The sequence below is a fragment of the Quercus robur genome, chromosome 1 (genome assembly GCF_932294415.1).
Source record: "Quercus robur chromosome 1, dhQueRobu3.1, whole genome shotgun sequence".
Taxonomy (NCBI): domain Eukaryota; kingdom Viridiplantae; phylum Streptophyta; class Magnoliopsida; order Fagales; family Fagaceae; genus Quercus; species Quercus robur.
In genome coordinates this window covers 26298481-26320494 of record NC_065534.1, presented here as the reverse complement: position 1 = coordinate 26320494, position 22014 = coordinate 26298481, and the positions used below count along the sequence as shown (strand labels likewise).

Genomic DNA, 22014 nt, shown 5'->3' with positions numbered 1-22014 from the left:
AAAAAGTGATATAAAGGATTTGTATTCCTCTCACCCCACGATATAAGTGTAAACCTTTATTGTCATTCATTCATTATTTACTTTATGGAATGCTGTGAATTTTATTCAGTCTATAGACTAAAAAGCAACGATTACATCTTGGTGAAAAGCTTCTTCTAAGAAATAAGAATTCTCTTCAACTAGAGCAGAAAAATCATCAATGCATAAACCATCTTTTCCTAAAATTGTCCTTCATTTTATGTTTGACTGTATCAGTTTTCAGATGGTCTTGTGGGGAACCGGGCCACAATTTCCTCGTATCGCTTGATGTACTTCCGTTTATTGAGAATGAGTCTTCCATAAGGAGCTTGAATCCTTGAGGCACCTTCAAATGTTTATTGTTGCACCACCAACACTGATACCTTCCAATCAGACTCTGATGACACTAGCATGTCCCCCAAGTACCCTAGCTCAGGATACTCATTCCATAAAGTAAGTCCCATGAACAATGGCGAATTACTTTCATGCTGTCTTCCTACCAAAATTAGTTCATAAAGATTTTCTAGTGATTTAATCACATTTATCATTTCCACACTGTCTTTTACAACTTCCTCTCTATATAAATAGTGCTTTTGATGGATATTAGGCATCTTAAACCGTTTGATAATATCAAAATCAAGCTCCTTACTCTTTTTATGAGGCTGAACCAACTGAATAACTGTAAGGCTAACTTTGGGGTGTTCCGCCATGCGCATGGCATATGTTAATGCTTCGCGATCATCCGGCCCTCCCACAAAGATCATTCCAATACTGTACAAAGGTTTTCGACTCCCTAAATTCCTCCCACTTAATGTCCCTTTATCCACCAAGATTCCGACTGAGCATGGGGCATTCTTAAGAATTTTGAAGTTGACAGCTTTTATGGGGTTGTCACACTCCTCTGAACCATGCAATGTCCAGCGCTTATGAAAAGGGATAATCACCATTGATACTCTCTTCTCAAAAGCAAGGTTGCATATCTCATCATGCATTGTGGCATACGGTGCAATGGCCGTAAATGGATGCACCATTACCTTACCACGACTATGTTGCTCATATAGCCGGAAAGCGTTTATTACGTGGTCAGAATGATGGGAATGAATAGAACTCCTTTTGCCTTTTTGATGCACCACGAGAATTGGAGATGATCTGCCTAGTAGTTCCATGAGATGGACAATATAGAAGCAGATAGGGCTTCTAAGCATTGGATGGGAGACTTCGAGAAGATTGATGATGGAAGGAGTGCTGTTTTGATTGAAAGTGCAGGCCAACAAACGGAGCTCTTCATTAGCCATTGTATGCTGGATACTCCTCCTGTTGACGCCCATGTATCTCTTGGATGGTTTGTAGAGTAATTTCACTATGGGAGTGAGGGTTTGCGTCATCAAAACCATGGTTATAATCAGTGAATTATATGATTCGATGTCAATAATCTGCAAGGAAAAAGCAGGAATGCCTTCATGTCAACACGAGTAGGTGAGCAAATTAATGCGAAAGATACATTTGGGATTTTGGAAAGTTTCAGTTAGTTGATGTCAGAGTGCATTTGAATACAAACTTTTGTTTTTAGCCTTTTTTCCTTATTTGCTTGTCTACATTTTTTTTAAACCTCGCTTTTCTAGATTCAACTATACTTTAAACAATTTTCTATAAATAAGCAAATAAGCTCTCAGCAAAATCCTGCATTCAAACGTACACTCATCAATACCTCGCTCAAGTGTTTGGTTGTAATTTTTTTCAGCCTTCTCTCCTTTTTGGAAAGCAAAATAGATGGTTTTTCGGAATTGAAACCAACTCCTAGTTCTTTTTGCAGAATGCAACTTAATATATATGTACCACCATGAGAAGCACGAATAAATGAGTTGTTCTTACAAAGAGGAGAATCCCGTTTTGTAAAATGAACATATCAGTGATGCCTTGGGAGCTCATGATGAGGCCTAAGCAGAGCGAGTCAATGATGGGCATTTTGTAGTAGAGCGAAGGCAACATGGTTCCCATGAACTTCCCCAGCAAGCTACATAAAGCCAACATCGCTACAATTCCAGTAGTCTTCAAATTTATCAAAGCAAGATCTATGGCCGCGCAGCTGTATACAAAATAGCTTGGCAAGAGAATTGACGAAACATAGGAATCAAGCTTATCGACTATTGCTGATCCTAACGGCCAACCATCTGGTACAGCCAAGCCTAAAATCATAGGCCCCAACATGAAATGTACCCCATTGACCTCACCAAGGAGGGCACACATCAGTATCATGAGAAAGATGAAAATGAAATAACTCTCTGAATGCTTTCCTTTTAGCTGTTTCCCTAGTCAGCCATAATAAGATGGGCCTCATGATGCATATTATGATACACAGCATGCTGGCTACACCTAATAACTGTAATGGCATAGTATTTTTATTGCTTATTGAGCTTTGCCTCACCATTAATGATATCATTAACCAAATCCAAGAGCATATCCCACTGACCATAGAAGAGGAAGTAGCCAATCGGCCAAGCTCTGAATTAAGAAGATTTAAATCGGCTAAAAGGCATGCAATAACATGGAAGGAACTTGTAGACTGAAATACAGCAATTGGAATTAGGGACTTATATAAATTCTGTTCCATGGTAACGTTATGCTTTAAAATGGAAGCAAAGACTGTGCTTAGCGTTAGTGGCAATAAGAAAGCACATAACCCAATGACGAGTGCCTTTTTTCCTGATTTTGTTACCATACTCAAATCCATTTTGACTCCAACGAGGAACATGAAGAGAAGGCATGCGAAGTTCCCTAATGTTTTACTTAAATACAGACTTTTTTTGGGGTAGATCGTCGCAGCCAATGCACCGAATTTTCCAAGAATCGAAGGTCCCATTGCAATACCGGTCTGATCACATTCAAAACCATAAAGAATGAGATAAAATAAAAAGCAGAAATTAATTAGTTTATTTTTCCTGTTTATAGTTTCATCTTTCTCAAAGGCCATATATCTCGTTATGATTGAATAACATGGAAAGGACAATATGATCATTGCGTTGCATATATATATCAAGAAATTGATGTGCATGGAAAAGTGTTGGGATTCACCGTTAAGTATCATTATTTATACATTTATATTTCCTTCTTTTTTAAAAATGAGGGAGAAGGGAAATCAGGTAGTGTGTTGAATACATAAGTAAGAATGTAAAGCTTACCCACATCTGTGAAATAAAAGCAGTTTCACCTATTGGGGAAAGAACAAGTTGTAAGAAGGCATTGATCAAGGCGGATATGGATAGTTGTGCGCAAAGGACTGGAACTGCGAAATCAAACGGATTATCATCAAAAAAGATCCCTCTACTTGATAGATTTTGTCGTGGCTCACAGACAGAGGTCACATTTCGCAAATCGTTCTGTACCATGTTCAAAACATGTAGAAGCTAAGGCCTCCCTGGAAGAACAAAATTGTGAGATAGAGAGAGGGAGAAAGAAGTAAATATGTCATCCACGGTGTAGACGAACGTGAATAATTGGATGAGAAAATTTATCGACACATGAACGGTGTGGGGTAGTCAAACCCTCTCCCCCTAATTCAACTTCAGTGTTTCACTTTATATTCTTCAAATTACAGCTAACAATCTATCATTTATTTGTTGTTCCACAAGCTATAGCTACCAATCTATCAAAGATTCAAACTACAGCTACCAATCTATCATTTATTTTCTGTTCCACAAATTTTGTTATCCAAATGACTAGGTAGTTGGAATTTGCCAATGTGTTATTTTCGTCAAGGGAGTCAATATCGTACCGAACTATAGTTACCAATCTATCATTTATTTGTTGTTCCACAAATTTTGTTATCTGAATGACTAGGTAGTTGGGATTTGCCAATGTGGTATTTTTGTCAAGGGAGTCAATACCGTACCGAAGGCTATACTGGTTTGGCCAGCGATACGATATATTTCGGATACCGGTCAATACTAGTGTACCGTTTCGGGTTTACCGTTATATATGTATATATAGTGTTTAAAACTCATATATATATATATATATATATATATATATATATTCATAGATTAGACTAATTTGTAATCTTAAACCCCACACAAGTCCAAGCCGAAGCCCAAGCCCAAGTCTATACATCTATATCTATAAAAAGAATTAAAAATCAAGTTAGATTTAAAATACTAAACTTACCTTTCAGAGCTTTCACACGTGAACTAACTGAGAGCTAAAAAAAAAAATAGAACAACTGACAATTGATAGGACTTTTGACCGTTTTAAGGGCTAGGAAATAATTAAAAAAATGAAAAAAATCTGACACATGAAAGTTGCTTTTCACTTTCTACATAACTTTTGCAAGCTGTCAACTTTATTGGATGTTTAAAGAAGCTGAAATTTAGGCTATTGGGAATTTGAAAGAGAAACTGCGATTTAAACCTTTCTTGGACGCAACCCTCCCTGCCAAGAAAGAGAAAGTAAATCTGAAAGAGAGAAAGAGAACGCCGGTCAAGAAGATCTGGAATTTGAGGGAGGAAAGACCATGCGCTATGAGTTTGAGAAACTGTAAGTGACGCCGGTGAGTGGAGAGATGAGAGAGTGAGAACGTTTTTTTTTTTTTTTTTTTTCTTCTTTGTTTTCTTGTTTCGGTCTGGTATGCATTTACCTGCCAAAATAGCCGGATTTCGTCGGTACACGGCCGGTACGGCCGGTATTTTTTCCGATACAAAACAAGGGGATATTTTGTACCGGTTTACTGGTCGGTACGGTATATACCGGCCGATATGGTACGGAATTGACTTCCTTGATTTTTGTTCACATTTTTTCTTTTTACTATTTACTAAAAAGGATTTTGAAAATTCTAACTGCATGAGGGATTATAAATGATTGTAATTTAAATAAGTTCTAGAAAAAATAATATAAAAAAACTTCGAATAATTCACAAAGTATTATGCCTAATAATTTGATATTTAAACAATAATAATATGCTTCATAACAGAGGAGCCCTATTCATACCCCAATACAATTACAAGTCCTTTTAACCATTAATTTTTCTCAGATCCCACAAACAACTACCATAAAATCCTAACAACAAACTACCTATCACCCTCCCTTATAATCGTACACTTGCGCCGTGAGAAGAAGAGAAGATGAGTGGATTTATATTTTATATTTGTGAAGGAAATAAAGGATGAGAATAAAGAACCCTAGTTAATTTCTTCGTCCAGTGGCAATCCTTTGTTTTTGTTGTTGTAACACAAAAACAGAAGTTCTCCTATTAATGTCTGATGAGGCGAGCAAGTCTCCAATGATCCCCAACTTTTTGGGGAATTCATTCCATAGCATTTATTGTTGCTCTGCTCCAGTTGAACCACATTATCGCGATGTTACAAAAATTTTATTTTCCTTTTTTTTTTGGGTTTCCACTTCACACTTTCTATTTAATCAATCTCATTTTCTCTCTCTCAACTCATCATCTTCCCATCAATCAAATGGTTTTTTATACTATTAATGACTTTCCCATTAAGTCCAAATTGCCTTAAATTCAGCAATCTCTCTCTCTCTCTCTCTCTCTCTCTCTCTCTCTCTCTCTCTCTCTCTCTCTCTCTCTCTCTCAACATTCAATTGCCTCCTTTTGGATTTAAAACCCACTAATTTAATTATATATATATATATATATATATATATATATATATATATATATATATAGGTTTTGAATCGCTTTCTTTCCACCCCATAAGTCACCAAATTACAATTAAAATTGGAAAGTCCATTTGAGGTCAGTTTTTCTTTTTCTTTCCTTGAACTTCTTTACTTTTTTGCTACAATTTTTTATGGTTTGTATTGGATTTTCTTTTCTGGGGTTGTAAATACCATATTTCTTTTTTCTTTTTTCCAATTTTCAATTGATAGTCTATTTCTTTGTATTCATGTTTACAATTTTTCTTTACATAATTATGTTTTACCCATTAAAAGTGTTAGTGTCTAAAGAATTGGAATGTGTTTTATTGATTTAGTACATGATCATTTGCCTCCCATTTATTTATTTTATTTTTTGAATGGCTTTGTAATTTTCTAAATTAAATACTACACAAATTCTTGCTAATTTTCTTTTAATCTCATCTAAATCTATGCTAATTTTTAACTTCTTAGGATAACTTGGAAGAGGAAACAAAATATTATGATTGATAGGTATGGACCGTATAGTGTTCCACTTTTTCTTTGCATTTGGGATTATAACATAGTTTTATATAGTTATTTTCATTAATATTTCGACAAATTACGATGTATAGGTTTTTGTTTGATTTTCTTTTCTGAGGTTGTAAATACCTTGTTTCTTTTTTTTCATTTCTTTTTTTTTTTCAATTGATATTCTATTTCTTTGTATTCATGTTTAAAATTTTTTTACATAATTGCATTTTACCCATTAAAATTGTTTGTGTTTAAAGAATTGGAATGCGTTTTATTGATTTAGTACATGATCATTTACCTCCCATTTATTTATTTTATTTTCTAAATCTAAGCAAATTTCTAACTTCTTAAGACAACTTGGAAGAGGAAACAAAATATTATGATTGATAGTTATGGACCGTATGGTGTCCTCTTTTTCTTTGTATTTGGGTACCATTTATCTTCTCAAAAAAAATTCTTACAATTTATAACTATTGCATGTAGTATTGCTTTATTTTTTTCATGGTAATACTAATGTCCATTACTTTGAAATTAAAAAAACTCTCTCAATTGAAGCATATATCTCAACGTGATCTCATTCTTAGGAAATCCTACAACTTAATTCAAATCATGCTAACCAATAGATATTATATATATATATAACAAATAGAATGATTTTGTATAGTCCAACACGAATTAAATCATATTACCTTAGTAATTAGCTTAATTAAGCTTATCTAATTCTCAAGAGGAAAAAAAAAAACTTAAATTTATATCTTATATCTTATTCTGAGTTCAATTTGGCTATGATATGTTGCACTTCAATCCATCATACTTTTCAAGTCAGACATCCACAAGGGCCTGCTCGAGTTTTCTTGGGCACACCCATGGGGAATTCCCCAACCCCCCCTTCCTCCGCATTGCCCCGTTGTTAGCAAATGGCAGGAGCCGCTTACATTCAGATATCATTTTTATTTCAGTACTTAAGTTAAGGGTATGGAGGATTTCAGCCTAGCGTGTAAAAGTTTAGAGAAACGTATGCTGCACTATATGCTTCTTGGACTTCAACAACATGTAAAAATTTCCATCTTGTAGTACAGTGCCAATAGGGAAGATGGTAGTCAATTAATCGCTTAGATACCAAATTGGAGTGAATGTACCAAAAAGTGTTTTGATATTTATATGCTATTAATTATATTAGAACAATAAGAAAAAAATTAAAAAAAAAAACAAATTAGCTGTCATACGTTAATCATATAGAGGTATACCTTATAACACCACGTACTTAATTAAGGTTAATATTAAATTACCGATTGTCCCAAAAGTTTAAGTTATTGGGATATGATAAATTTAATCATTAAACTACATACTTCTAAAGATATTGTAAATTTAATCATTTAACCATATGCTTCTAATACTCCCCCTTACATATAGGCCGAAACTACTTTTTAATAGGTGGAACCCAACACATGAAAATTTTAATAGGAGGTAGAATGAAAGAGACAAGGATTAAACTCAGAACCTCCTACTCTAATACCATGTTAAATTACCAATTGTCCTAAAAGTTTAACCTATTGAAATATGATAAATTTAATTATTTAACCACATACTTCTAATAGTTAATAGCATAATAGCTAGAATCATACATTTATAGAGAGAGATTCTACGACTCTAGATACAGATAGGCAATTAGACAGTATAAAGCGTTTTACCAAGAAAGGAGAGGGTAGGCTTTGAATCAGGTGCAGCATCATTATTAAAGGAGCCAGCTGATTTGAGTGTTTTAGTAGCAGTAGTAATACTAGAAGGCTATCTGAAATCAACTTCTCATTATAAATACACATTTATCTCTTACCCACAAGGAAATGGAAGAGAGAAAAAGATCAAGAAGATAATTGGATACACAACTTGGAATGATGGAGGCTGTGAATTAGATCCTGCACTAGGTCTATATGATTATATCTATAACTGAACATGTTCAAAATCCTAAAAACTCTTATATATTTGCTCTTCTCAATTGCGTGGAATCCTCTGGGTCATTCAACCCCCACAATTTGGTCTGTTGCTGCACAACCAAAACTGAAGCTGCACCCCTAAAATCTTTGGCAGCGAGTATATCTCCTATTGCACCCAACTCACCATGCTCACTCCATTTCCCAAGGTCTGACATCAATTGCGAATCCTGATGACGTCTCCCAACCATAACAAGGTCATAAGCATTCTCCATTGACCTGAGTACAGCAAGTACACCATTTCCATCCATCACCATCTCCTCTTGGTAAGAAACTCGCTGATTACGAAAGGCATTGAGCCTAAATTGACTCAAGATTTCGGTATCAAGTATCTTGCTCCTAGCTGTACCTCCAACAATCTCAGTTGAAGAATAGAAACGTAGAAGTGTAATTAGAACATTATGATCATCATACATGCGTCCAGCATATGCTAGTACTTCTCGGTCATCTGCACCCCCAAAGAAGAGCACAGCCACCCGATACATTGAGGGTTGTCCAAGAATGGACCGAGGTTTCCTCTGATTCCCACGGTCAATGAGGACTCCAACAGAGCAGGGAGCCTTATCAAGCACATTATTGTTGAGGTGCCTAAGAGTATTAGAGGATTCTACTCTTCCCCCAATAACCCACTGCTTGTGGAAAGGGATGACTATGAAGGTTGTTCTCTTTTCAAGAGCTAGGGAGCATACATCATTGTGCATTGTAGCATAAGGGGAAATGCCTTTATAACAATGCACTATAACATGGCCAGAGTAATGTTGTTCAAATTTTCTGAATGCATTGAAAATTTGTTCTGATTGAGTTGAATATTGAGATTTATTTTCCCTTGACACACAAGCAATGAGTAGGGGGGATGCACGGCCAACAAGCTTGATTAGGTGCAGAACAGCTAAATTGATGGGGCTCTCTTTGCTGGGGTTGGAAGCAGAAAGAAGGTTCAAAACTGCTTGGACATTATCGGTTGTATGGATGCAAGCAAGTATGCGCAGCTCTTCATTGCTCCTGTGGTGTAAAATAGTCCTCCTTTTGTAGGCAAGGAACCTCTTTGAAGGATCATATAGGGCATTGGTGAGGGGAGTGATAGCTCCAGTTACAATCAGCAAAGAGATTATCAAAATGGTGAAGCATTCTTCATTTATGACCTGCACATTATTGTAATTACTTTACTTGTTAAGCACATCAAAGAAATAGTCTTCAAGGTTAATGTACTACTATAGATTCTTTGTCATCAATACATCTGAGATCCATCAAGAGGTAGGAAAATTGATGGCTTACATTGTGTTCCTTCCAGCGAATCAATATAGCAAGTTCAGCAATGCCTTTGGAGTTCATAATAATACCAAGAGAGAGGGCATCTCGGAGTCGCATCCTACACAAGATAGGAGGCAACATTGTCCCTATCATCTTCCCAAATAATGCAGCAACAACAACCAACTGAATCATTCCCACATTCTTAAAATTTTTTATGGCAAAAATATCCACCTTTAATCCACATGAGGTGAAAAATATAGGCATCAGCAATACTGAAACAAAGCAATCAAACCTCTCTACTAGTGCAGCACCTAAAGGAGGGCCATCTGGTATGAACAAGCCCAATACGAAAGAACTGATAAAAGCGTTTATGCCAATAACTTCACCCATAAATCCACAAAACAATAGTGCTATAAGGACTACAGAAATATAGATCTCTTTTACAGGTTTCCCTTCAGGGGTATGTCGAATTGCCCATAGAGCTGCTGGACGGATTCCAACCACAAAGAATATAACAAGAAGGATAGTTGAGAGAGAGAATCTCAATGACCTTGCAATAGTTAGTCTTGTAGCAATCCTCACTGCCACAATAAACCAGTGGCACATATCAGACACAATTGAAGAACATGACGCCAGCCGTCCAAGCTCTGAATTGAGGAGCTTGAGTTCAGCCAGAAAGCAAGCAATAACTGGGAAGGAAGTCAGAGACTGTAATACTGCCACAAGGTGAAGCACATTGGAAATATCATGATCCAATGACAGAAAATGATTGAGGACTAAGGCTACTAGTCCAGCCAGTGCATAAGGAACAAAGAAGCCTAAAATTCCTATAGCCAATGGCCTCTTGCCTGATTTAAGAAAGATAGTTGGGTCTGTCTTCACCCCATGTAGGAACACAAATAGCATGAGACCAAAAACTGCCAAGGTGTCCACTAAAATTTTCCCTTTAGGTGGGAAAACTTTGACTGCATAAGCTGCACTGCGCCCAAGAACTGAGGGACCTAAAATTACACCAGCCTAGTGAACATCAAAGATGGGATCAGTATATGCAAGTAAAATCATATAAAGTCACATACATGCAACCAATTAATAACTTCATAGTCATGGATTCCCAGCTACTGGATTTGACAACAAATTAGTGGAATGCTTAAGCAACTTGGAGTACATGATGAAGGTCAAAAAGGAACTTAAGGGAGTACTGCATAATTTTTTATTGAACCATTTGTATATATTATCAGGAGCGACTCCTTTAGGTTGGTTCATTCCTCTCAACAAAGAATAATATTTTTCTGAAAAATTCTTTACCTGATTAAAAGGAAATTAAATTTCATTACATGTAATTCTTTTTGCGCTTGTTGTTGAAAATTCATCTTTTTTTTCCTTACGCCCATTTTTTTTTCTTTGGGGGAATTTAAAATTTCACTTATAGAACTTGTCAAGTTTAAATTGTCAACCTGTTATTTAAAAAGTTACATTTTACCTTTAAGAGATTTAATTGTATTTACTTTTTATTCATAAGATTTATGTATTAAAATTATAATGAGCTTGTTATTATGTTTTCTAAACTTTCTTTTCAATTCACCTGATTTAAAAATGTGAATTTTAACAATTTGAAGCTAAAAAAATATTAAAAGATGTAACCCCATGCCAGTAAAGTGTAACTTCTTAACCAATATACCAAAAACAATATTATCTTTTTCAAGAATAATTAAATTCAATCATGTGATTTATTAGTCCCTATCACCACAATTCAACCTAATATATAACATCTAACTAACTGTATCTAAATTTCCGCTTATATATAATACATAAATTTGGTATATCAACACAATAAATAATAAATGCAATAATTCATATATTGATCTTAGCAAGAAGAGGGAGAGAAGGCTTACAACAATCTGAGAAACAATGGAGGGTTGGTCAATATTCTTGAAAAGGGCGTGAAGGGAACGAGAGAAGATGCAAATGAGGGAGAGCTGCAACAGCAAGAGAGGGAGAGAGAAGTCGAGAGGGTCATCTCCAAACCATATACCCCTTGAGTTTAAGCTGCGACCAAAAATGCTGCATGTTGAGGAGCCAACTTTCATTAATTCTTGAGTCAGCTTATTGTCTGTGCTCATTTTTATGTGACTGAAGCTGCATGAGGGTAAGAGAGATGATAGAATTTTTATTTTTTTGTTGAGAGAGGCTTTAGGTTAGGGGTGGGGAAAGAGAGAAACAAAGAGGAACACAAATGAATAGGAGGGAAATCCATGTGGGAAGAGAGTTTAGAGATGGATGGACGGGACAGAGAGAGAGAGGGGGAGAACAGCAACAACAATGTCAACAATAACAAATTAACAATAGCAAATGGGGAAAAGTGTCTATGGTTCCTCTTTGTTCGTTCAGACCTTTGACCAAAGGTTAAGGGACATTCATGATTCATCTCTCCACGCTCCAAGGCTTCATGCATGCGGTGTCTACATAAGAATAAGATATAAGAGGACTGACAAAAACAAAAAATTATTATTATATATATATATAAAGAAGACTGGATGGTCTTGATTGTGCAACATTAATTATTATAAGTCCAATTTTTTTTTTATATAATTACATGGTTAAAACATTGGAGAAATATAGAATTAAACCTAAACATCTTCATTAGAAATATTAAGGTGTGTCAATTTGCAAGTCCAAATTTTATCATAAAAGGTCTATAAACTATTGTATCAATTAACACGATTAATATCACACCAATAACAAGATAGTTCTGACATCTAGTAGGTATTTTTACAATTTTCATAAGGTTAGTTTTTTTTTTTTTTAATGTCAAGGTTAGTATATATAGCCAAGAGAGCAATTGTTTTCTTTCCTTTACTAGTTTGGATGGAGCTTGTTCCAACAAACATCGGTCATGTTGTTATTTCTGATTTTCCAACAACTTAATAATAATACTCAGTATTGACTCTCAACCAAAACAAAAAAAACAAAAGTTATTTCCTTTTTGAGAAGTGCTACTTTCACAATATTTTTACAACAAATTATAGGTGGTAAGTTGTTATTCGTTTTAATTTGAATTCACAACTTTAATTACTTTTTTGTTCATCTGTTGTTCATCTATAACAACATGTCACTTGAAATTTGTTGTAAAAATTTTGTGAAAATATTGTAGACATAACATTTCTCATTTGAAATGATGTTTTCTCAAGATATATTTCTGCTTTTCTAAAATTTCATCAAAGAAAGCATGGTTCATTTCTGCTCTAAAACAAAGCCCAATTCAAGGTGTCAGAGTCAAAATACTCAGGAAGGCTTCAGTTTCAGCACAAAACTAGGCAACATGCCAGAAATTAAATTTGTTGCATCATTGGTTGGTGCCTGGAGGCTTTTTGTCAAATTCACACACAAATAAATGAAAAGCTTCAAAGTTCAAACCAAATAATAGCTTTGAGAATGGAATTGTAAACATGTAATTGGCAAAATAGCTGCACATTCATCAATTAATTTGCAGCTGTTCAAAGAAGAGAGACTGTTGGAAAGGCTGCGAGGTTTTCTAGGAAATGTTTTAAGTGTCTGGAAAATACAATGATGTTGATGAGAGTTGCATGTCTAATCTACCCTGTATATCCAATAAGATTATGCTGTAATTTGTATACTGTAAATGCAGTACTCATCGAAACGCAAAAATTCATGAGAAGATAAAACAAGGAAAGAAATGGAAGCCAAACCCAACTACTCGTTAATTCAAATCCTATCTACCTCACTTGCTGCAAGTACGATCACCTTCTTGCCTTCTTTTCCCATAGTCCCCACTTAAAGCAACCCCCTTTTATGTGTCAGCTGCTTCTACAGCTTCCATCGTTCTGACCCTACTTTCCTAAGTTTCATAGTATGTGGATAGTGGATACTGTCATCTACCATATTAATCTCATAAAATTCATGCTTCATTAAGTAGAAATTATTATCCACCCCATCAATTTATCAAATGCTGCATCCAAATTGTCTATACATGGGGAGTGTGTGGTCAAGAAGTAGCTAATTTTCTCCAAAGTTTAAATCACAGACTGCACCTCTTAATTTGATCCACCATATTTCTCTATATGCAACTACAATTCTCCATTTGCAAAAAGTCCATTCCTATTATATCTGTTAAAGCATCTTTCCTTCCTGTGATGACTGATGATTAGCCTTTAGCTTTGTGGTGCAAAATGAATATTCAAATCCCAAATTATCAATATCTGTCAGTCTCATGAACTAATCCCAAACTTAACCCTTAGTGTAGATGGATCCCCAACTTGCTTTCTCATTATCAAGGAAAACCCATCCCAGTTTTCAAAAAGTATAATGTAGATACCAAACTCAAATTCTTCGAGCCAAACAAGGCATGAATAGATTTCATTTTAATCAGCAGCCAAAACTCAAATTATCTGAACATAGTTGTGTTGTAGATGTGCTTATAATATGATTTTTCATACCCAACTAAATGCAATTAAGTCCTGCATAGCAGCAAAAGAATTTGATTGACAGATTGAACAACATCTCTAACCACCTCAAGTTCAAGCGAATCAACTAACCAAACAATAACAGAGCTTGATATACTTCTAGCATTTATCATGTTAGCACCCCAAAACCACCCATCAAGCCAATATCCGCCTTTTGCTTCTCAAAAATGAGCCAAAATTATATAGAACCAAGAAACTATGTATAAAACTGAAAGGCAATCTAGAGGACACAAAATTAATGAAAAAAGAATTAATGAAATATTTCCATTGAATTATTCTTTTGCAGGGTGTAACAACTAACAAATCAAAGAATACAGCTTTCTTCCCCGTTAAGAATAAGCAAGAATCTATCTAAAACAAAAATTCAAAAGGAAAATCATGTCAATTTGTTACCAGTCACCACCATTGATGAACAAGAACCCCCACTATCTCTAAGTGAAGTAAAAAGATCCAAGCATTGAGCATAAGTCTTCTGATACTTAGCACTCCTCACACCAAGACAACACCTCTGCCATCCATTGTAATGACACTTAATAAACATCTCATCAATCAAACAAATCGCCTTGGTCTCAATCAACCTCGAAATCAAATGAAACTCAGTCCCTTCCACATCCATCTTCATCACTACAAAATCTTTCTCCGAAACCGTCCTCTTCAACCAGCTAGCAAAATCAAACGCCAGAATCTTATCCACATCACCCATACAACTCATAGAGGTCTGCACTGGTCGAATCCTCCCCATTCCCTTACCTTTCTCCACAGTTTTCTTACTTGGATCCCTAGTGATCTCAAAGAACAATGTCTTGTTCCTCACCCACGCCGCCTAAGGCAATAAATTGACCCGTTTCTTCGATCTATACTCTTCGTGAAACGCCTTATCGGCCTCAATCGCGTAAATCTCAAAAGCCTTGTTCTGTTTGGGATACTTTTTCTTAGACCAACTAACTATACTGGAGCCGTAACTCCAAGCTCCAACATCAACGTAAACATACCTATTCTTAAAGCTAATTTCTACCGAAGAAGTTTGGAATTTTATGTTGTTTGTGTTTCTCTTCAATGTTAACCAAGGTTTCAATGGCTCTTCTTGAATCAACGGCTCGGCATTGCGGATTATTTCACGTTTGAATCCTGGAACTGTCAAGATTGAGGCAGAGAGGCAGAGCAGGAGTACCAAGGCAGAAGGAAAACAGCATCGTTTGAAGAAAGCTTAGAAGAATGAAACGAGGTCATTTAATTTAAAGGGTTGAACTAGTTGGTAAGTGGGACACGTGGTTTGAAGTTATTTGAAGCACGAGCTTCTTGTAATTATTATAGCTGCATTTTTGTTAGTGTAGTTAGTTTTCAGCATGTTTAGGCTAGTGATTTTTTGATTTATTGTGTAATATAAATAGTGAACCCTATTGTATGTTTCAGTTTCACATATCATTTTTTAGTGAATAAAACTTCTTCCAGAAGGTTCTTTTCTCTCTCTCTCTCAATTTGCAGAAAACTAGATCTTTGTTTTCTTTACATGGTATCAAAGCTTGAAGCTCCATTCAAGGCTTCTGATCTCAACACTATTACTCTTCCACAAGTAGGTTCATCCTCACAAAATGATTTGAATTCATCGATGGTAGATGAATCAGCCAACAATCCATACTTTTTCTCTATTGCTGAAAATCCAGGGATTATTCTCTCTTCACAACCTTTGATAGGTCCAGAGAATTATACTGCTTGGACCAAATCTGTGTTCTTAGCCTTGAGTGCGAGGAACAAATTTGTGTTTGTCAATGGAGCAATTTCCAAACCAGAGGTTACTTCACCTTTGTATAATTCTTGGTGTAGATGCAACACCATGGTTCTTTCGTGGTTGGTGAATTCACTTATCTAGGATATTCAAGCAAGTGTGAGGTATATCAATACTGCTCAAGAATTGTGGATCGATCTACAAGATCGCTTTTCTCAAGGAAGTTCACTGAGGCTTTATGAGTTGCAGAAGGTGATTTCTCATCTCACTCAGGGTCAGTTATCAGTGAGTTCCTACTTCACTGAGTTCAAAACTCTTTGGGATTAATATGCGAATTATCAATCTTATGCGCCTTGCACTTGTGTTTGCACCTTTGGTTTTGATAAGACACAAGTTGAAATTCAACATAAAGAGCATGTTTTTCATTTTCTTATGGGGTTAAATGATAGCTATGATCATATTATTGGTCAAATCTTGATTGCTAAGCCTCTTCCTTCAATCAACAAAGTTTGTCTCTGATTTTGCAAGAAGAAAAACGGAGAAACATAGGCCATGGAGTAAATATGATGGTTGAACCTACTGCTTTATATGCTACTAATGGTGGTAATCCTAGTTTTAATCCCAATTTTAGGCCTAATCAAGGTCAAGAGGTCCATGGAGGAAAAAAGGGGAACTATAAGAAAGAAATGCCAGTTTGTACTTACTGTGGCTTGACTGGTCATACAGCAAATAAATGCTATAAGCTTCATGGATATCCACCAAGCTATAAACCAAAAGGGAATGGTCCATGGCAAATCAAGTGTCAGGTATTTTCCAACCAGGAAACTCAAACGGTTCAATTGGTCAAGGTCAAAATTTCTTCAACAATGGAGGCAATGGCTATGGTGTTTCACAATTTGGTGTTAATAATTCTGGTGTGCAATCTAATGAAATGGTTTTTCAGAATTTCACTCTACAATTTCAAGCATCTTCATCACAACCTCAATGTCCTATTTCACAATCTCAGTATGAACAATTGTTATCATATCTGTCTGTAAGGATAATGCTTGTTCAACTTTTGGACTATCACCTGCCCATCAAGTAGCAACTATGATGACAGCAACTGCTGAAGATCCTTCATCCAATACCTTTGTCAACAATTTCTCAAGTCCATTTTGGATTCCTCCTAATATGTCTCATTCTGTTTTCTCTAGTCATTTAGTAGATAGAAAAGCCTACAAATCTACAGATTGGATCAAACACAAGAGCCACTGACCATATGGTTCATTCAATGACTCACTTAACCACAATAACTTCAATTGTTCAAACTTATGTTACTTTGCCTAATGGGGAGCAAGCCATGGTTACACATATAGGGATATTTAGAATTTCATCCACATTAACACTCACTGATGTGCTTTGTGTGTCATCTTTCAGATTTAATTTGAATTCTATTAGCCAACTTACAAAAACATATTTCTATTACTTGATTTTTCTTGGCAAATGACCTAGCTCATTGAAGCATGATTGGTCTGGGTAGAGAAAGCAAAGGCCTATACTTGCTACAAAATGCCACATAACCTACATCCTTTTCAGCATTTGCTGCTTAACATTTACCTTCCATTTTTTCAAAGTTGTGGCATACTCGTTTAGGTCATCCTTCTTTTTCAAAGATGTTATTGTTGAATAAATTTGTACCTTGTACTTCTGAAAATAAATCACAGTGTTGTGACATTTGTCACTTTGCTAAGTAAAAGAGTCTTTCATTTCATGTAAGTGAGCATATTTTTGCTTCACCTTTTGAACTTGTACATTGTGACTTGTGGGGACCTTTCTTTACTGCAACAAATGAAGGTTACAAATATTTCTTGACTATTGTGGATGATTTTTCTAGATGTACTTAGGTATATTTTCTTTAAAAAAAATCTGAAACTGAATTCTTGATTCCTCAATTTGCTACTATGATTGAAACACAATTTGAAAAGAAAATTAAGTGCATAAGGAGTGATAATGGAACTAAGTTTTACTTAAAAGGTTTCTTTAAAAGCAAAGGCATTTTGCACCAATTATCATGTGTTGATACACCACAGCAAAATGTCATTGTTGAGAGAAAACATCAACATATTCTTAATGTTGCTAGAGCTTTAAAACTTCAATCTTAGATTCCTTTATCCTGTTAGGGAGATTGTATTTTGACAGCAGTGTACTTGATTAATAGGACCCCTTCCAAACTTCTGCGTAATAAGACTCCTTATGAAATGCTTTTTAATAAACCACCTTCCTTTACTCACTTGAGATGTTTTGGTTGTCTATGTTTCATTTCCACTTTGCCCCATAACAAACACAAATTTGCATCTAGAGCTAGAAGGAGTGTTTTCTTAGGCTATTCCCATGGCATCAAAGGTTACAAGGTTTTGGACCTAGATTCTAATTCTATACACATTTCCAAGGATATAGTTTTCTATGAAAATGTATATCCTTTTGCTCAAACAGATTCCTCACTGTCTTCTAACCTTGACAATTTTGATTTTCCTTATACTGGTTCTGTGAGTGAGTCTTTCCATTCATCTCCATCTGCTTATAAACCCCTTAATTTCACGGCAAACATCATTCCATCAGATTCTGTTCCTATTTTAGATCATTCTATTCCCACTTCATCTGATGTTGTTTCTCCTATTTCTGATTCTCATTGTTCCATTGATCCATCTTTACCTCCTTTTTCCACTGACATCGTTCCTATTTCCCCTTAAATTGTTCCTACTTCCACTACATCAACTCCTATTGTTCCTAGGAGATCAACTAGACCTCACAATGCACCTACATATCTCACAAATTATTCTTGTAAGGCAATGGTTTCTAAACCTTGTCCAGGATCACCTTATGACTTTTAAGACTATCTCAGCTATGAGAAACTTGGTAGCTCTTTTCACTCTTTTATCATGTCTATTACTACTACACCTGCAGAGCTTGCTTATTTTCATCAAGCAATGAAATCTGCAAAGGGGAGAGCAGAAATGGACAAAGAGATTTCATCAAGCAGTGAAATTTGCAAAGTGGAGAGCAGCAATGGACAAAGAGATTGCTGCAAAGCCTGCTTATTTTCATCAAGCAGTGAAATCTGGAGAGTGGGGAGAGCAGCAATGGACAAAGAGATTGTTGCTCTAGAAAAGAACAATACATGGACACTCACTCAATTACCTTTTGGGAAAATTCCAATTAGATGTAAATGGATATACAAAATCAAGTATAACCATGATGGCACAATTGAGAGGTACAAAGCAAGACTCGTTGCAAAGGGGTACACAAAAGGAGGGACTCGATTACTCTGAAACGTTCTTCCCTATGGCCAAATTTGTTTCGATTCGAATGGTTTTGGCCTTGGCTACTGTGAAAGGGTGGTTTTTACTTCAAATGGATGTAAACAAAGCCTTTTTACATGGAGACTTGATTGAGGAAGTCTACATGTCTTTGCCACCTAGCTTTCACAACAAGAGGGAGAATTTGGTGTGTAAATTAAACAAAAGTTTGTATAGTTTGAAGTAAGTTTCCAGACAGTGGTTTGAGAAGCCTTCCACAACCATTTTGGGCATGGGTTTTGTGCATTCAAAGGCTAATTATTCCCTTTTTATACATTCACAAGGTTCTTCTTTTACTATCTTGTTAGTGTATGTGATGATATTTTGCTGACAGGAAATAATCTAAATTGTTTAAGCAACTGAAACAGGTACTTGACAGAAAGCTTGGTATTAAGGACCTTGGATCATTGAGATATTTCCTTGGTCTTGAAATGGCTAGAACTAATAAAGGGATTAGCCTAAATTAGAGGAAATATGCACTTGAGATACTCAAAGATTCAGGTTATTTGGGCTGCGAACCTAGCAAATTACCTATGGAGCAGAATTTAAGGTTGTCTAAGTATGAGGGTGTACCTTTAGCAGACCCAGGTCAGTATAGGAGGCTCATAGGAAGGTTGTTATACCTAACACTAAATAGACCCGACATCACCTATGCAGTGCACAGGTTGAGCCAATTTCTTACTGAACCTAGGGAACTTCACATGTTGGCAGTGAACAAGGTGCTTCAATACATCAAAGCTTCACCTAGCAAAGGATTATTCTTCTCTAGCACTTCAAATTTGCAGATAAAATCCTATTGTGATACTGACTAGGCTAGCGGCCTTGACACTAGAAGATCCTTGACAAGTTACAGTGTGTTCCTTAGTAATTCTTTAATTTCATGGAGGTCAAAAAAACAAGGTGTAGTCTCTAGATCATCAACTGAGGTTGAGTACAGAGCTATGGCAACAATAGCTTGTGAAATAACTTGGATTCTGCAATTGCTTAAGGATTTGAGAGTTCATCATTCAAGACTAGCAATGGTATTCTATGATAATTAGGCTGCATTACACATTGCTACTAACCTTGTGTTCCACAAGAGAACAAAGCATATTGAAGTCAATTGTCACATTGCTACAAGATCAAAACTTTTCATGTTGCTAGCAACTCATAGGTTGCTGACATATTAACCAAAGCCTTGGGAATATCAGCTTTTACTAGGCTGGCAAGTAGACTTAGTCTTATAGACATATTTGTTCCTAATCCATCAAACCTCATTCATAAGTTCAAGTCATTGAACAATCAGCAGTTCCGGACTTGAGGGGGAGTGTCAAGATTGAGGCAAAGAAAGAAAAGGACATCATTTGAAGAAAGCTTAAATGAAATGAAGAATGAAACAAGGTTGTTTAATTTAAAGGGTTGAATTAGTTAGTAAGTGGGACACGTGGCTTGAAGTTATTTGATGCACAAGTTTCTTGTAATTACTATAACTGCATTTTTGTTAGTGTAGTTAGTTTTCAGCATGTTTAGGCTAGTGATTTTTTGATTCATCGTGTAATATAAATAGTGAACCTTATTGTATGTTTCAGTTTGACATATAATTTTTTAGTGAATGAAACTTCTTCCAGAAGGTTCTTCTTTTCTCTCTCTCAATTTGCAGAAAACTAGATCTCTATTTTCTTTACAGGAACCAAGAATTTATCACTGGAATTCGAATTCCTCTCGTTGTGGAAAATATTTTCGATTTCTTTCTACATCACAATCTAGCGAATCTTCGAAGAATCTATGCTATCAATTTCACAAGAACTAATCAATCTAAAAGAGGAATTGAACAATTCGAGGAAAGAGTATAAGTTGTACGAGTCTTTGGCATTGGTGAGGACGAAGAGGAAGCCTCCCGGTCTAAGAGTCCGGGTGATCTCCGTAGCAAAACTGACCGACTAGTTCGAGCGGTCCAAGCCGCCGATACCAGAGAACTTGAAATCGAAGACGTTATCATCGAACAGTTGGCGGTGTGCCTTGCCAGAGATGATCATCGGCGGAGATGGTCTCTTGGAGATTCTGAAGGAGTCAATTACGCCAATCTCTCTCAACGCAAGTACTTCCTCGCCGACTAGGGTTTCGAGGCAAAGAGCCTTGGAATTGGGAGAGAGAAGGCTTTGGAGACAAAATCTTTGAAGACGGAAGAGTAAAAGTCAACGGATTTGCACAAATTCTTGGTGGACCAAGGTCCTATATGGACACAGGGACACGGGCATTGAGTCTTAAGGATTTTGGGAAGAAGCAAAAGCTACCAGTGTTGCAGGATCTGCCTTGGACCGTGACGACGTAAGTGAATTGGACGGCTGGGATCAGAACTCCCAAGGAGAAGATTCAGACGTAAACGTTCTATGAACTGGGCCTCAATCTTGGTGGGTCCATGAATCGTTCACTGAATTTGGCACCAAGTATTAAGTCTCGAAGAGAGTGAAGGTAGGGGAGGAGGGTAGGATTTGTTAATAAATGGGAGTTTTGAGGGCAAATTAGGGAATTGGAATTTATTTTAATGGTCTAGGAAGGAAAGATATGGTGGGGTCCAAAATACGATTACCTGGTTTATGCTGGATTTGGGAAATCAAGAGTTGGAAAGTGGTTAACCACCATGGAGAGGATTACCATTTATGGAGATTTTCCTTTCAAGTGGGAGCCCTGGTGGAGCATGAATTACCTTTTTTTTTTTTTTAATCCTAATTACAAATTTCACCCCCATAAACTTGGTTATTTTTCAATGTTTTCATTTTCAACTTCATAATTTTAATTTTGTTTCCTAATTCAATATGATCCTTCTATCTACTTTCAAGTTTCATCAACGTCAAAATTCCCGATGTGATTAGATATAAGGGTCGTTTGGAGACTCTTTGTGCCTGTCTGGGAACAGCTTATTTAACTTTTTGTTGGAAATATTTTGCTGTTGCAGGATACTAGTACTTTGAAAAAATAAGAAAAAGTGAAATTTTAAAAAACTATATATAAAAGCTAAAAAACTAAAAGCTGAGCTTGCAAGCTCTAGCCAAATAGGCACTTTGTGCAAATATGGC

General features: G+C 36.0%; 2 protein-coding genes and 1 pseudogene across 2 annotated transcripts; all 3 read right to left on the bottom strand.

Annotated features, from left to right (window-relative positions):
- Positions 1 to 374: 374 nt before the first annotated feature.
- Positions 375 to 3404, bottom strand: LOC126693390 (cation/H(+) antiporter 15-like). The gene is made up of 5 exons (XM_050389380.1): positions 3198 to 3404; positions 2735 to 2890; positions 2489 to 2581; positions 1891 to 2319; positions 375 to 1451 (listed from the first exon to the last, which is right to left on the bottom strand). The coding sequence occupies exons 1-5, from the start codon at positions 3402 to 3404 to the stop codon at positions 375 to 377; spliced, it is 1962 nt and encodes a 653-aa protein (XP_050245337.1).
- Positions 3405 to 8026: 4622 nt separating this feature from the next.
- Positions 8027 to 11842, bottom strand: LOC126727498 (cation/H(+) antiporter 15-like). The gene is made up of 3 exons (XM_050433180.1): positions 11309 to 11842; positions 9441 to 10433; positions 8027 to 9307 (listed from the first exon to the last, which is right to left on the bottom strand). Exons 1-3 carry the CDS (start codon positions 11534 to 11536, stop codon positions 8150 to 8152), a joined length of 2379 nt encoding a protein of 792 aa, XP_050289137.1. The 5' UTR covers positions 11537 to 11842; the 3' UTR covers positions 8027 to 8149.
- A 2451-nt stretch (positions 11843 to 14293) lies between these two features.
- On the bottom strand, positions 14294 to 21714 carry LOC126693313 (uncharacterized; annotated as a pseudogene).
- Positions 21715 to 22014: the final 300 nt, after the last annotated feature.

What these genes read in the sequence shown, in the direction of transcription:
- LOC126693390 (XM_050389380.1), bottom strand. Translation starts at nt 3,404, where the DNA reads ATGGTACAGAACGATTTGCGAAATGTGACCTCTGTCTGTGAGCCACGA. An exon ending in TGGCTACTTCCTCTTCTATG is followed by an intron (nt 2,320 to 2,488) that starts GTCAGTGGGATA and finishes CTAGGGAAACAG; the next exon opens with CTAAAAGGAAAGCATTCAGA. An exon ending in AAAACGGGATTCTCCTCTTT is followed by an intron (nt 1,452 to 1,890) that starts GTAAGAACAACT and finishes TTTTCCTTGCAG; the next exon opens with ATTATTGACATCGAATCATA.
- LOC126727498 (XM_050433180.1), bottom strand. Translation starts at nt 11,536, where the DNA reads ATGAGCACAGACAATAAGCTGACTCAAGAATTAATGAAAGTTGGCTCC. An exon ending in CCATTGTTTCTCAGATTGTT is followed by an intron (nt 10,434 to 11,308) that starts GTAAGCCTTCTC and finishes GATGTTCACTAG; the next exon opens with GCTGGTGTAATTTTAGGTCC. An exon ending in TTCGCTGGAAGGAACACAAT is followed by an intron (nt 9,308 to 9,440) that starts GTAAGCCATCAA and finishes AATAATGTGCAG; the next exon opens with GTCATAAATGAAGAATGCTT.